Source organism: Lissotriton vulgaris, chromosome 5 (assembly GCF_964263255.1).
Source record: "Lissotriton vulgaris chromosome 5, aLisVul1.2, whole genome shotgun sequence".
In the NCBI taxonomy this organism is placed as follows: domain Eukaryota; kingdom Metazoa; phylum Chordata; class Amphibia; order Caudata; family Salamandridae; genus Lissotriton; species Lissotriton vulgaris.
In genome coordinates, this window is record NC_141693.1 from 1,955,542,911 (window position 1) to 1,955,560,081 (window position 17,171).

At 39.4% G+C, this 17,171-nt stretch overlaps 1 protein-coding gene across 2 annotated transcripts in view; it reads right to left on the reverse strand.

The window, feature by feature from the left end:
* Positions 1–2,258: 2,258 nt before the first annotated feature.
* The window catches only part of LOC147717857 (uncharacterized), a 57,940-nt gene continuing 43,027 nt past the window's right edge, over positions 2,259–17,171 (reverse strand). The window contains exons 4-6 of one of the 2 annotated variants that reach the window (XM_086920574.1): positions 7,124–7,561; positions 5,559–5,774; positions 2,259–2,522 (exon numbers count right to left, since the gene is read on the reverse strand). In XM_086920574.1, coding sequence (XP_086776700.1) covers positions 2,259–2,522; positions 5,559–5,774; positions 7,124–7,561 — 918 coding nt within the window. Of the gene's footprint in view, positions 2,523–5,558; positions 5,775–7,123; positions 7,587–17,171 lie in introns of those variants that run through there. The other variant, XM_086920573.1, reaches the window with a different exon arrangement.

Here is a 17,171-nt window from a genome sequence, read left to right on the forward strand (position 1 = left end):
TAAATAAATAAATAAAGATAGATGGTTAAAGGCGGTGTTATGCAATCTGAATGAAGTTCCGTGCAGACTCCATAAATTATTTGGGTCATAGGATAGATGTAAATGGGGTTAGACCAAAAGAAGTTACGGTTGATGTTATACAGAAAAACTACGCTATGCTGATGCACTTTGCACGTAGTAGCATCTAAATGAACAATATTCTCAGATGCTTTGAAAAAGCAATTTTACATGCTTAACAGCATATAACCAATTCACAAAAATGAACTTTTACAATTAAAACATTAGGTAATGAGAGAGCTGATGATTTTGGGGTCCCCCCTAACCTAGGGGGAGCACCAAGCAGATGACTTGAACACAAAGAGCATAAACAAAAAGCACATTTTGTTGAACTTCAGTGGTGATCCCATCATTTTAGGACCACCCCAAGCACAGTTATTGGCAAAAAAACAATCCCAACCAAAGGCCCTGCAAAGCATTATGGGACGAGATTAGCAGTGGGCAGTGAATATTATAGTATCCAATGTTAAAATATTTCTACAAAGAGCTGCAGTTAACCTAGTTGTTACTAGATGTCCCTCACAAATCAAATGCAAAGCATTGAAATTATTCTTACATCAGGCTGTAGTTCCACTGGACGTCCCTAGATGTCCCTCACGAGTCAAAGGCAAAACCATTGAAACCCTTTCATCAAGCATTTGCATTTGACTAGTGAGGGACATCTAGTAACCACCAGTTGAACTGCAGCTCTTTGTAGAATTCTTTTGATATTGTATACTATATAATATTCACTGCCCACTGCTAATCTCATCCCATAATGCTTTGCAGGGCCTTTGGTTGGGAATGTTTTTTTGCCAATAACTGTGTTTGGGTTTGTCCTAAGAGGATGGGACCACAAATAAATCGTTCAATAAGATGTGCTTTTTTGTTTTCAAGGCATCTGTTTGGTACTCTCCCTAGGTTAGGGAGGATCCCAAAATCATCACATCTCCCACTGCTTGCTAATTTTTCAATTTCACCATTGTGAAAGTACTATATGCACTTTAGCATATAAAGATAGAAATACTTATTTTATCATATCTGGTCATGTACAGGAAGCTTTTTGCAATTATTTTGCAATTTTTGCAAAGTACAGACAAGTACACAGTGTCATCAGCTGCTACGCAGACTACGTGTACTACGCAAAGTTTAAAGTATACTACGTGAAGCTACGTGTAGTGCTGCTACGCAAACTATGCCCAGGCTTAGAAATGAGTCCTTCCAAGAATAAGGAAGAACATATAAAGTTCTTAGGCATGGAGGAATACTATGCTAAGTTTGTAAAAAACGTTGCTGAGGTAACTGTCAATATGGGATGCTTAATAAGAAAAGGTAACAAGCATTTGCAATGCAATAGGTCTCGCATTATTTAACTTTGAGCTATTATTATTGTAAATGGCAATGCTTTTTGGCTTATGTTATAGTTTTCTTATTTAAATAAAAAGCAACATATAAGTATTTGTTGTTAATATTATCTATATAGTATGTTAATTTATTTGCATAAAATACTAGAAGAATTTCTTAGTAAAAAAGTCAAACTTGATCAAATGTTTATTTGTACATTTTAATTTCAAATAGGTAAGTGTAAACAACACAAATATATTGTGCAAACAGTGCAAAACATTTTAGTTATAAATAATTTGTTTTCTGAGGTAGTTTGTAAGAAAATGGTTGTAAAAGGCAAACACTCAAATTCAAATGTAACATATAAAAGTACAGTTATAACTATTAAACATACATTAGTAGTATAGTATAATTGTAAACACCACAAAATCGTGCAAACAGGGCAAAATATTTTAACCATAAATATTTTCGTTTTATGAGGTAGTTTGTAAGAAAATGATTGTAAAAGGCAAACACTCTAATTAAAATGTAACATATAATGGTACAGTTTTGGATAGTAAACATACATTAGTAGTATAGTGTCATGGTAAACATTATAAATATATTGTGCAAACATTGCAATGCTGTTGTACTCTATTACTGTTCTTTTTTTTTTATGAACATGGTTTTTTAAGAAACGACTTTACAATTATTACATTCTAAATAAGGTGCACTATATAAAAGTACAGTTTTGCACAAAAATAGTTTTTTGTATTAGTATCATTTGTATACTTTCAAAGAAAGACTTTAGATATGGAAATACACATGTGTTAAGTGTTCTAGGCAAAAAAAAAATTTTTGTAGCAGTTGAAGGTAATTTTTTTGTTGTTATTTTTTCTTTATATTTGTTCAAGGACATCTGTGATGCATCCATTGCAAAACAAGACTTTTAGTTTAATGGGTAAATATGTCATCAGAGCATCCTCAAAGTTGTCAGTCTCTGGTTCTATTCCTAAGAAGTCCATTAAAGCAATATTCACAATGTCTATTGACTGTAAAGTTTCGTTTGTTTCCACTTGAGCTGTCATCGTAGTATTTTCCTGTAATATTTTTTCAACTCCATATAAGGTGATGAAAATTGTTTCCTTTGGAGGTTGCACAACCTATTGAAAAATTGTTGTAAAAAACAATTATTGTTATATTTGCATTATTTCTAAAATATATGCAAGTGTTATAAATGCAATACATCAAGTTGTAGAAAAACATTTACATACTTTTGCAGCATACATTAAATGAAAAGTCAATATTATAAATAGAGGTACTTGTAAGTAGCCTTTTATTTTATCGAGATAGTGGCAATCTTGTAGTCTATATATATTGGTGGACATGTAATAGGTATGTTGCGGGCATTATTTTACTGAATCATCAATGTATTTACATTTTTATTGATTTAGTAAAATAACAATTACGTTTTTTTTATATGTGTAGGCATATAGATGTATATGCCTTTTTGTAGATGTTTTTTTGTATTGGTATTTTACAATCAAATTTCTTTAATTGTAAAATACCAAAATAGTTTGCATGCATTATATGCATGTACGTAGACTTATGGTAAGATATGCAAAATTGTGATTGCATATTTTGTTTAAGCTATTGCATTGTAGTATATTATGGGGGTCTACAGGATGTTTAAGTGACATGCTTGCTCGTTGGAAATTTCTATTTGGAATTCAGTCTCAGTTTCAAAATGCTTGATTCATTTTGTACAGTTACAACCATATAGCAACATTGATGTATAATTGAAGTCACTTTTATAAAGGATTACAGCATGATGAAACATGCTAAAACAATTACATTAATACATTAATATAGCTAATCAAGATAAAAACCTCAAGAAGAAAGTAAGCACTAAATGTAGCATCAATGTAAACATTGCTGCAGGGCATGCCAAGTTGAATAGTACTAAAGAAGAGGCCTATATAGGATGTAAAGTACAGTAATATGTGCAAAGTAAGCCAAGATTTGATATAGCATTTAGCAGCAATTTTGCAAATTAATGCAAAGACATATCATATTAAAAATAATCACTTATATATAGCAGTCTTTTTAAACGTTTGATATAGCATGCAAATAGATGGTACAAATATGATACCTATGCTAGGCCTAAAGTGCCATAGTATGTGCAAAATATACAAAAATTGAATGTTATATTAACAGGAATTTTTAGCATCTAGTGCAAAATTTGACAAGTGAGGTAGTATCAGTCGGAGAGAGGTCTAAACTGAGAATAAAGTGTAATAGTGTGTGCAAAATATGCAAGGATAACTAAAGTGCAATGTCTATAACGTCTCTTACGTATTTTAGTAGCAACAAAAGAATGGCCTAAATCTGGCATAAAGTGCAAGTATGTTCAAAAATATGCAATTATAAGTAAGGTGCAATGTCAAAGTTTCCTATGTATTTAGAAACAATTATATATAGAAAGTTTTAAAAGGTATAGGTCCAGAGGGGTACAAAGCCAAGGGAACAAACGATATGAGATCTAAAGAGATAATTATAACTAAAGTTCATGTGTATGAGAAATGCAAAACGTTTGGCAATAGCTCACAGTTGGTAAGTAGGTGTCTGTTCTAATGCAGATCATATGATAATTGATTTCCTGTGCTCAATACATTTAAGAATATAAGTTGCTAGACGGTAACATATATTAGGGGTTGACAGGTCAAATAAGAGTTGCATTGCAGCTCTTATATCACACGTATTGTGTTCTAAAAATAGTTGCTTTATATAAAACTTGCTAAAACTAGTATAAAAGTTGTAAAGTGGTAAAAAGTGGCAGATACTCTGTTTCGATTTCCCATTGCATGGGCACGGGCAAGACCCCAGTTTCCTTACTAGTGAAGGACACCAGTGGTGGATTATGTCCAGCCTTAGGCGTGCAAGAACAAAACGATTGGAGTTAATACTGACAAAAGTAAGGTATGATGGGGATACTGTATTAGTTGTATTTTAGGTACAATTTAAAAGTACTTTGTGGAGCATACTCCTTCATTCTAATCACTTCGCATGATTTATGTAGATGGATTTAAGGTCATGCTTTGTTAAAACTGATTCTGTTGGGGTGTCTTTAAAAATTATCTTGACTAAAAAGGGAATTATATCAGTGAAACATGTGTTTTAACTAGGGGATTTTTAAATGCTGATCCAGTTTAATACAGTCCAAAAGTTATTCCTGGGTAAACTTAGTTTCATTTTTGGCCCAGGTGGATTGTTAGAGAGAGAGGGGGTGTAGTGCAAACAAGTCTGTGGCATGGTGATGCCCAGCTCCCTATGAATGATTTTGTTGGAAGGTGAAGCAGGAAGACATAATAAGCGTTTCATGTACTTGTTTTCTTTCTGCTGAATGGAGAGGGCGTTCTGTGAGTTATATCCCCATATCTATCCTTTGTAAAGGGCATAGGACATGCACATAGGAATTATAAATAGAAATAATCTCCCTTTATTGTATGCCCCCCTAGTTTGGGAGCGGATCTGAAGATGCAGTTAGTATTTTTAATTATTTTCATGCCTATACAGGATTGCTTGTTGCCCATCTCCCATCCCCTGATAAAGTAATGCCTAAGTAACAAAAATGTTGTACAGACTCAAGTTTATGCTCTTCATGAAGAATGACTTACTTTTGTTTAATTTCTTTTTGCAGGTCATAATCATAGTCTTGCCTTTATTAATTTTAAGCATTCTGCGTAATAAAAACATTAAAATTGTTAATTAGCTTTTGGAGTTCATATGTGGTGCTGGCAATCAGGACTGCGTCGTATGGTATAAGAGGACGGGTATTTGTTTACCATTCATCTTAGTGGCATCAGCAAAATACTCCTGTAGGAAGTAATCGACCTAGTTTGATCTATTTGCAATTCATAATACTGAATTGGTAATGGTCTTTCATTTTTATAAGCTTTTGTGCTGATAGGAATGAATGGCCATTAGTAATTTGTATTTGTGAATTTGTAAATATTTATTGCTTTAAAGTAAGTTTTTGTGTTTTATATTTCGTTTTTTATAGTAAATACAAACTTTATTTAGTTTACCCAAAAAATACATTTGTACATATTGTTACCTTGCCTGAAAAACATTATTGTGTGGAAAAAAGGATTAAAAAGGATAACATTGGTGTTGTATAGTTTAGAAATTTTACTTACTTGTATGATTGTATGTCTTGTCGTATTTAATATTTTTTCTCCGCTAAATTCGTGTACAGTCATATGAGTTAGCTGTACATATGTTCCCAGATTAAAAATAAAGTCTGTTGCTTCTCTCCACAGACTTATCTTAACAGAGTCGGTAGCATCTTTTATAGTGATGCTTCTTATTTTTGTTTCTTGTCCTTTAACGATTATGATTCTTGTATCTTCAATCTGTAATTTAAATTTTGTTTTTAGTATTGAGTTAATGCAGTCACATTTATGTATTGTTTTAATTTAATAAATCTGTTTACATATTTTTATTAGGACTTTATACTTTTGTTAAAGAATAGCATTTGTTTTAAGCAATCAATATTTATTTGTAAATTATTTACTCACCTTATATTTAGTTGCGATTTGTTGTTTTGCCCTTATTGTAAGTGTATTGAATCTATCATGTTTAAAGTACTTTACTTACCTTAGTATTGAAATAAATGTGCCACTATCATACTTAAAGCGCTTTACTTACCTTATAATTTAAATTGTTTGTTGCTGTATATTTGTAAACATTGTATTAGAGTTTTTTACTTACTTTACTATTGAAAGAAATGCTATTTTCATATCTGAAGTGCTTTACTTACCTCATAATTTAAATTGATTGTTGCTGTATATTTGTAAACATTGTATTAAAATTTTTAGTACAAAATAGTATTAAAATGTATTTTGTACTCGATAAAATTGTATGCAGAAAGCATTTTCACATTGGTTTTTTTTGTATTTAATCTTAACAGTAATTACTACCAAATGTAAAATGCTTTACTTACCTTATACTTGGTAGGTAATTGTTACTCTAAAATAGTATCATTTGTCTATAATTGTTTGCTAGTTAGCATTGTTAAAATTCTACTAAGCATTGGAAGAATTTGTGGTGTAGAATACTGCAAATGCCATTTGCTTTTTGGAATGAATATTTATTAAAGAAGCAAGCATATATAAAGGGCTTTACTTACCTTATAGTTGGTAGTTAACTGTTATTTTTAAAACCTGTATTTTGTTTTTAAAAATTGTTTGCAAGTAAGCAATGTGATAGCTCACTTAATATTAAAGAATTTTTTTTTGGGCAAAGTACTAATTCAATTTTTTCATAGAATGTAACTTTTTAGGAAATGCAAACATATGTAAAGCGCTTTACTTACCTTATAATTAATACTGATTGGCTGTATTTCCAACGATTTCTGGGGGCAGAGTACTTATTCAATTTTTCTGTAGAATGTAATTTTTTAGGAATTCAAACACATGTAAAGCGCTTTACTTACCTTGTAATTACTATGGATTGGCTGCATTTATAAATTTTTCTTGGATATTTGGTAATAACAGTTGAAAATAACATTGGATATTTATTATGTTCATATAGTATAGCATGTACACTGCAAATTATTTATACATATGACTATACGGAAATTATATGTACAATTGCATAGCAAACAGTTATATATAGGCATTTGTGGAAATGTTTTTTTGGCATTACAAAGGAGATGAATTGCAAATGTCATAGTAATAGCAAATAATTTACTGCATCTTACCTCTGTTACTGTTCCAGATACACTTAGTAGTGTTTTTATGGCAGCTTCGCGTACAGCCTTAATAGGAGAGACTGGCGGTGCCACTGGATTTAAAATATACTGTGCTTCCTGGATAAGAGATCGCGAAATAGAAAGTGCAGGCATTCTTGCAATTTTTGTTTTTTTTGTTATCAATATTACACCATCTTTCAAAATGTAATTTCTAATCATGAGTCCATTTTGTTCTTTTGTTTGTTGATAGTATTCTTCATTATAACAAGTTGATTTAATACATCCAGTTTCATCTGCAAGTGACATGTGGTACAATACTTTATTCTCATTTTTGGCATTTCTGTAGTAAGTTTTAGATGAACATTGTATAACGTTGACACGGACTCCTTTTTGATATGGTTTGGCATCTACTTGTCTGTCGTTCTTGAGTTCTTCAATAGAAATCATCTGTAAAATATAATGCATTAAGTTAGAATGGTAGATAATGTTGTAAGATAAATATATACAGACAGTAATGTAATGCATTTATTTAGATAGCTATCCATATAGGTTTGTGATCACTGTAATATGATTCTAAAGTGCCACAATTTATAAAGCATGTATTTGTAAAAATGTGGTCTAATAAAGAATTGTAGTCTGTCGTAGCTGTTGTTATTCTTTGTTCGCAATTGAAATATGTTAGCATGTGACTTAAAAGTAATTTAGCATTGTGTGTTGTTTGTAGTAAATCAATATTGAAGTCACCCATTATTATATATTTATGGTGTGGGTATGCATTCATTGTAGTTGTCAATATTGCTAAAAATGTTTCTGTTGGCACTTTGGGTTGTTTGTAAACAAATACTATTAAGTAATTTGTGTTGTTTATTGTTTGTGTTATTGTCAGTATGTCAACTTGTTGTGTTGTAGTAAATATTGGATTTATAATTATTTGTGTTTTGCAATAGATTGCAATTCCATGTTTTGTTTGTTTATTGGAAAAATTGTCAAATATTACACAATTATAATTATCTATATTATATGCATTGCTAGGTGTTTTGTGTGTTATATTAATTTCAGTTAAGCATAATATGTCTGCGCTTAATATGTTATTATCAGCGTTCATTGATTTGAAATGTTTTTGTAATGATCTTATGTTATGTGTTATTATTGTAAAGTATTTGCTATATTGTGCTATTTGTGTTATAGATATTTCTAATATCATGTCTGTTTTTAAGCGTAGCATTTCTTCATGTACTTTATAATGTGTTGCTATCTTATTTTCATTGAAATTTTTCAAATATATATTTTTCAATGATTTTGCTCGACTAATTGCTACATAATGTAAGTGATGTGTTTTGATGTTATTAAAATGTATATATAATGGTTCTATTGTCTGTCCTTGTGTTCTATGTATAGTACGTGCCGATGATTGTCGTATTGGGAATTGTTTCCGTATAATAGTGATACATTTTTTGCTGTATTGAAATTGACGAGAAATTTTAAATATTGGTGTCCAAGCATTAGAAATACTTGTATGAAATAGATGCTTGTTTTGTTGTCTTGTTTGTGTACCTATTTTCTGATTGTCAAAAAATATCCAAATAATAATTGGGATATCATCTACACAATCTACATACTCAACTATGCCTGTTGCACCATTAGTTAAACCATCATTAACATTAATGTTTGAAGTTAAATCATATCGTAATTTTATTGCAATATGTAATGTCCTTGATAAATTCATTGTTTGTGTTGCATTTGTAGGTAATCTTTCTAGTATCGCTTCTTTTGCCATTGCACTTAGGTCTCCTGCTACTGTATCTATTGCTATTGTTGTGTACACAGGATAGTGTTTCATGTGTTCTTGTAAAACATTATTATTAATTTCATCTACTTCTTTATTCGTACCCATGATATATGGTATTGATTTCATCGTATGTAAGTCAGGTTGTATTTCGCGAGTCTTTAATGTTTGTATATCATCATTAGTATGTTCACCTATTCTTAGTCTATTAAGCATTTCTGCAAATGGTAAATCATTTATTTGTCGCATTATTTTAGTAAGTTCATATAATTTGAAATTTGTTTGCCACAAGTTTGTACTTAATGGTGCATACATGTGTCTTGAATTTTCAAATATATATGAATCAAAAACAGGTTTCAATTGGTAAAAGTCTCCAATAGCTATTATAGAAATTCCTCCAAAAGTATTGTTTGAGGCTTTTATTTCTTGCATTCTATTGTGTATAAAAGTGAGCATATTTGTTCCTACCATTGAAATTTCATCTATTACTAATACTTTTAAATGCATTAGTTTGCTTTGTAGTGCTGCTCTATTTTCATGTGTTAATTGTTTATATGATAAAGTTTGTGAGATTGGAATTTTGAATGTGCTATGTAATGTTTGTCCACTAATATTATGTGCTGCTTGTCCTGTTGGTGCAGTAAGCAAGATATGAATATTGTCTGGATTTTCTCCTGCTTTGGTATTGTAGTATCTTAGTAATGTTTGGTAAAGTGCAGTTATGAGAAAACTTTTACCTACTCCAGCACCTCCAGTACAAAAAGTAAAGAAATTTGTTGTTTGAGTTTTGAGCCAATGTAAATGGTGATACACAAAATTTAGTTGCTCAGATGTTAAATTTTGCATTATGTTATTGTATTCTTCTTCAGGTAATAAATTATATGGCCGAGATACCCGCCACCCCCTCTCAACACAATCCCCAAAAGGAGGGAAACCGGAAACAGTTCTTGAAGTTTTTTGGAAGTGGGATGGAGTGACCATCCCGGCCGTATTTATTAAAACAAAATTAAAACATTAAACGTTTCATGTTATGTACAATTTCATTACCACATTGCGATGTTTGGCTAACCTTAACAGATTCTCTAATACAGAGGTTCTCCTAGCCGAACTAGCATCCTACAAACATTTTCTTGACATATTGAAATTGTACATCCTAACGTTTAAGGGCCAACGGCAAGGTCATAACCGGTGTCAAGATCCCTAACCCGACTTACCCCTCCCACTTGGGAGGGGCGACAGCACGGAGGCGTACCTCAAGTGCAACTACTACCAATTTCCCTTGACTTGACGGGGGCACCTAAAGACTCGACGCCAGTTAAAGGTCGTTCGAATACTCGTGTGAGGTATCTAGAAGGTATCGTAGACCTTATCCCAACCCCACACAACTTACCGCATCTGCCGTCGCAGATGTCACTGGCCCCGGGAAATTCCCCAGGAGGGGGCTGTAACCCCTCCTACAAAGGAAGGGGCCTTGACCGCCTTTTCCTTTACTTCCGGCGACCCATCCTTAGAAGGGACCGCCTCCCCATTGAGGGGCCAATGGCCACCTCTCCCGAGCGCTCCCATCCGTGTTGGGTGACGCCCACTCATAGGGATCTACTAATTAGTGCTCACCGATCATGACCTTACCGCCTACCAAAATAAATACGACAGTGCTAACTAAACCTAAGAATACATTGGCCACTATGACCGAAAGAGCATGCTTAAAATTCAACACTATATCTGAATCTCTTTAATGGCAAAAACGTACTCAAACCGACCATTCTTTATTATACTCAACATCAATATGACTCCACAACCTGTAAACGAAATGGAAGCAAAATTAATCAACTTTATTACAAACAACTGGCTGTCTTCAGGGGCTGGTGGGTGGGTCAAAATTGGCTCTTCGTTCTGTCCCGAGCTCACGTGCAGCGAGGAGGTGCAGCTTCAGGGCACAAGAACAAGAGGATGTCTTCTGGTCTTGCGTCCCTTTTTATCCGTCTTCAGGGCGGGCGTATACCCGCCCCTGCCTGCCCCGAGGGCGTGGCTGGCTGCGTCAGTGTCTAGGCCAGCCCACTCTAGGGCGGGAATGGGCGCGCCCCAGCTACGCCGCTTCGGGCATACCAGCCGAGACGCGCCCCCCGCCCACAAATGGCTTCCCGGGGGGATCGAGGCACTCTGCCATAAGTTCGGGGGGACCGAGTTGGTCGCCCCTTTCCATATGGCCGAGATACCCGCCACCCCCTCTCAACACAATCCCCAAAAGGAGGGAAACCGGAAACAGTTCTTGAAGTTTTTTGGAAGTGGGATGGAGTGACCATCCCGGCCGTATTTATTAAAACAAAATTAAAACATTAAACGTTTCATGTTATGTACAATTTCATTACCACATTGCGATGTTTGGCTAACCTTAACAGATTCTCTAATACAGAGGTTCTCCTAGCCGAACTAGCATCCTACAAACATTTTCTTGACATATTGAAATTGTACATCCTAACGTTTAAGGGCCAACGGCAAGGTCATAACCGGTGTCAAGATCCCTAACCCGACTTACCCCTCCCACTTGGGAGGGGCGACAGCACGGAGGCGTACCTCAAGTGCAACTACTACCAATTTCCCTTGACTTGACGGGGGCACCTAAAGACTCGACGCCAGTTAAAGGTCGTTCGAATACTCGTGTGAGGTATCTAGAAGGTATCGTAGACCTTATCCCAACCCCACACAACTTACCGCATCTGCCGTCGCAGATGTCACTGGCCCCGGGAAATTCCCCAGGAGGGGGCTGTAACCCCTCCTACAAAGGAAGGGGCCTTGACCGCCTTTTCCTTTACTTCCGGCGACCCATCCTTAGAAGGGACCGCCTCCCCATTGAGGGGCCAATGGCCACCTCTCCCGAGCGCTCCCATCCGTGTTGGGTGACGCCCACTCATAGGGATCTACTAATTAGTGCTCACCGATCATGACCTTACCGCCACAGGCCGGATAGTTGACCGGCTATCCGGACCCCCACAAAACTCCTACCTAAAGGTCATGTTTCAACGTTTTTTAACCATGCTAAGAAGTCTCCTATGAGTAACTCATTTCCCACCCGAGACAAATGCACACCATCCCCTAGATACATACTGTCATCATTAATACAACCATGCGAGATAGAATGCAATGTCCTGGAACGGAACAACCTACTCACTTTGTTATTAAGTTTTCTAACAGAATGGTTCAAAGCAGGAATCGAAACAGCCCCCCGCCACACTTTTCGTGGGATCATATGAGACCACGCAATTATGCACCCCGGAACTTTCCTCGCCAACCAACTTACAGTGGAAAGCATTGCCTCTAGGAGAAGTCGTCTACCGGTGGTGACCAAATCATTGCCCCCTAAATGTACTATGACTATAGACGGCGGTGACCTCGTCCGCCCTAACAAACCCTCAAAGAATGCCTGAAACTGGTCAATACAGAGACCGCCCCTTCCGTAGAAGGACACCCTGTACCCGTATTCCCCAGCTACGTGAATCATGTCACCTGCTTTGAATACGTCAGCGGCACGCCTCACGTATGAGTGGCCCACGACCCACACCTCTTTCCTCACAGCCGGTGATGTCTGACCGCTGGCCTGGTGTTGGGTCGACTGCATAGTCCGCCCCGCCTCGAAGGCTTGCGTAACTGAAAACCAAACAAAAGACAAGAAGCGTGAGTTCATTATCATAGCTTCACAACATGTGCAACCGCACATACCTCTTATAACAATTGGAGGACCAGCGCCCCACACGTTTCACTTGTTCCACATTGAGACCCCTGGCTGTAGCTTCGGTGGCAGCCCCTATCCGAAAGGAATGGGTCCCAAACTCGCCCGGGTCCAAGCCCGCTGCGGTAATTGACATCGCGAGCACCCGCTGAAACTGAAATTTCGTCAGTGGGGTGGCGTCCGCGTGTCTCAACAATGTCCCTCCCCATGATGCCACCCTTCGTGCTAGGTAGTCTTCTAAACACTTTACCGGACACATGGAGGACCCTGGAATCCTGCGAATGACTATGCAGTCCCCTACCCCACCTTGATCGGTTTTGGACTTGACAAAGGATACAGTCATCGTCTCACCCCAGATCTGAACGTGTTCCCGGCACAAACCCCCCACCACATCCTGTTTGTTCCTTGCCACCAGCTCACTTATCCTCATCGCCCCGTGAAATGCAAGCGTAAAAGCGGCTCGGAACAAACAGGCCTCGAACTGAGACGAGCATGTGGCGGGGAGTGTGGCCAGCAACTGGGACAACCTATCCAGACCTATCGGGCGCCTCTCATCTACTCTGCGACCCTCAAGGCGTTGCCACCCACGCAGCGCTTTCTGTACCACAAAAGACGCTGTCGGGTCCTGGATATTATGAGCCCTGGCAACAAAGGAAATGGCAGCACGATGCCTCTGGGCTGTAGCCACTGACTTCCCAGCCCTACGCAAGGACATCAGAAAATGTACTACCCAATCCTCATGCCCCCAAAGCCCCCCTCTCTCAGTCCCCAAAAAGGCTAAATAGGCCCGAAACGCCCCTTCGTATGCCTTCCTCGTCCTTGGTGCTAGACTCTCTCCCACGAGGTAACGGAGTTCGGGGCACCGAGAGACCAGAGAGCTTCGGGAAAGGGTGCCGGCTCTGGGTCCGCTGAGGGAAGGAAACCCGAGAAAGCCTGCATTTGAAAACGAGACAGTGCATCAGCCGCCTGATTCATCACCCCTGGGACATGCTTCGCTCTGAATACCACGTTCAGTTGCATACACAGTAAGACAATTTCTTTAAGCAGCCTTAAAATCATTTTACAACGTGCTGCCTGACTATTGATGCATTCTACAACGGTCATATTGTCAGACCAAAATATGACAGAGTGATTTTTGAATCCATCGGGCCAGGTTCTGAGGGCCACAAAAATGGGAAACAGTTCAAGGAAAGCAATATTACTCGTCAGCCCCTCTTCATGCCACCATGTTGGCCACCTTTGTGCCGACCATTTTGTGCCGAAGATGGCGCCAAAGCCCATGCTTCCCGCTGAATCCGTCCATAGACCAAGCTCTTCAGAGGACAAGGCTGGTTTGTTCCAGACGACTCGACCATTGAAATCCGCCAAAAATGCTAACCAAATGCGCATGTCTTGGCGGACCTCAGCCGATAGTCTCGTGCGATGATGACCCTCCTTTAGGCCGACCATCGCCTGGGCAATTGAACGGGAAAAGGGGCGGGCCATTGGGATCACCCTCAGGGCAAAATTCAACTTCCCCACCAATTGCTGCAATTGATGCAGCGTAACTTTAGATGCATTTATACACATTTGCAGGGCTGCCCTGAATTTCGACACTTTGGCAGCTGGTAAACGAAAACAACCCTCACTAGAGTCCAACTCGATCCCCAGAAACTCGAGGCAAGTCGTGGGACCCACCGTTTTACCTGGTGCCAATGGCACGCCAAATCGATCCATTAATACACAAAATTCAGTCAAGGCCCGGGCACATTCGTCATCCCCAGCGGCCCCAAGGAACAGAAAGTCATCAAGGTAATGCATCACATTTCGAAAACCCGTTTCCTTCGTGTAAACCCATTGTAGAAAACTACTGAATTTCTCGAAATATGCACAAGATATAGAGCACCCCATCGGCATACACCTATCCATGTAATACGAACCTTGGAACATGAATCCCAGAAGACGTTGGTCGTCCGGGTGTACCGGGAGCAAACGGAACGCTGACTCGATATCTGATTTCGCCATCAGCGTCCCGGGCCCCAAGCGATTCAAAATGGCTACGGCCTCATCGAATGATGCGTACCGCACCGAACATACCTCTGGATCAATTGCATCGTTCACAGAAAGGCCATGAGGAGCTGATAAATTGTGGATCAATCGAAACTCACCTGGGTCCTTCTTGGGGACCACCCCTAAAGGAGAACAGACAAACTTCTGTACCGGGGGAACACTAAACGGGCCGGCAACCGGACCTCGGATAACCTCTTTCCGGATCTTATCCTGCACTACAGTCGTATGCTGCAAGACGGAAAGTTGATTTTTGCACGTCCCGACACCCTGAAAGTCCCCCACCGGGATGCGGAAACCATATGAAAAACCGTTCCGCAGCACCCCAGCAGAAGTACGATCTGGGTATTCGCTGAGCCAGGGAATCATCGCCAAGGTATCAATCGGGGTTGGTAAAGGCGCCCCTCGGACTACATTAGACCTGTTTGGCGCCTCCTCTACCCCCATTCTCACCCGTTCTGGCTCTGCACGAGGACTCAGGATGGGGTGCCCCGCAACCACTACATTCGTGCTTGAACTTACACGATCCCGGGGGCCTAGTACATTTACCTTTGTTGAAATTGAAACAGAAACCCTTCTTCCCTGCATTGCCGGCGGGTCTCGGATAATCGTCGGTACCCGTACCCGACCGAAAGGGCGTCCCCCCATATTGGCGGGAGGATTCACCAACAGTACTCCCCACCAACGGCATTTTCAACATCCCTGACTCTTTCATTTTATCCCATGTCAAAGAATCATAACAGTCCCAGGTTAAACTTTTGTTATGCTCCATCGCTTTCCTGAAAAGGTTGTCATAACAGAACCATTGGTTACCTTGGTGCGATGTCGAGTACCCCATAATTCGTGACTGATATACTGGAAACTCAGGGAGCAATTCAGGCCTACGTTCCCCCAAAATTGACGTAAAAATTCCCCATGCATTGCCCCAGTTGCCAATATTCTCATTCACTTTAAAGGCGGCCATTTTTGCGCGCCAAACACTTGGATGCATCAGATCCTTTTGACTCTTAACAGTTTCAACCTCATAATGATCAACGAGCAAGGAGAAAATGTTTACATACTCCCCCGCCCAAATCTTCTCCTTTATTGCCAAAGGAACATGTTGCCCCAATTTTTCTCTACGAGAGGGTGTTGACTCATCCCTCGCGATCGGCAATGGCCGCTTACCTGCACCGAACGCTGCTTCCGCCACTCGTGGCTTGTCTATCACCGCAGCCGGCGCGGGTACCTTGGCTGTATCACGTTTCTCGCGCAACTGTTTCATCAGTGCTTGCGCTTCGGCAGCCGTGGCGCTCTCGCTACTGTCCCCCAACCACGCTGCTAACTGTGCCGCCAACTCGGGAGGCATATCCTCAGCGGATGTCGGGGTGACTACGACGGGAATCGGATTCCCTTCCTTCGGTACCGGGGCCGGTACCGGGGCTGGCGCCTCGAGCGGGGAACAGGGGACCGGGACGTCTCCCCCGGCTGGCCCCCTTCTCGGCCTCTTTGGCTTCCCTCCAGCCGGTGGACGCCCCGATCCCTCCTCCCCGTCTCGCTCCGCCAACCGCTTCTTTATTTCGGACATCTCCTTCATGAGGACCCGAACCATCTGGTCAGTCGTCATTCTCTTCGCGCCTTTCTTGGGCATCTTTCAAACGAAGTATCTAGAAGACAAAAAGAAAGATTAAAACGCTCAAAATTGGCTCTTCGTTCTGTCCCGAGCTCACGTGCAGCGAGGAGGTGCAGCTTCAGGGCACAAGAACAAGAGGATGTCTTCTGGTCTTGCGTCCCTTTTTATCCGTCTTCAGGGCGGGCGTATACCCGCCCCTGCCTGCCCCGAGGGCGTGGCTGGCTGCGTCAGTGTCTAGGCCAGCCCACTCTAGGGCGGGAACGGGCGCGCCCCAGCTACGCCGCTTCGGGCATACCAGCCGAGACGCGCCCCCCGCCCACAAATGGCTTCCCGGGGGGATCGAGGCACTCTGCCATAAGTTCGGGGGGACCGAGTTGGTCGCCCCTTTCCATTTACCAGTAAATCTTCTTCTGTTGTGCTTCTAACTCCTAAATCTAGTGACAAGTCGTAGTTTACATTATCATTATTATGTGCAGGTATTTCACTGTCATCTATTGGTATTTGTTCTGTTGGTGATGCTGGTGATATTAGTGTATTGTCATTATTATGTTCTACATCATCATAGGGTGTTATATTTTGCTTGTTATATAATGAAAAATTATTATCAATTTCTATTTGTAACTCCAGGTATCTTTCGTAGTATGTATCTATATTACTTTCTATTCTCCAGGGGTAAAAAAGCATTAATAATTCCCTGTAATAGTCTTCAGGTTCATTAATTTTATTAAATTTGCGATATCGTATTATTTTATTTTTTTTACGGCAAGTGTATGTTTTAGTAGTTTCATTGGAAATTAATTCATTTATTTCAAGTTCTTCATCATCAGAACTATAAAAGTTTGTTTCTAACAGTAAATTATCATAACTGTTTTGTACTTTTCTTATT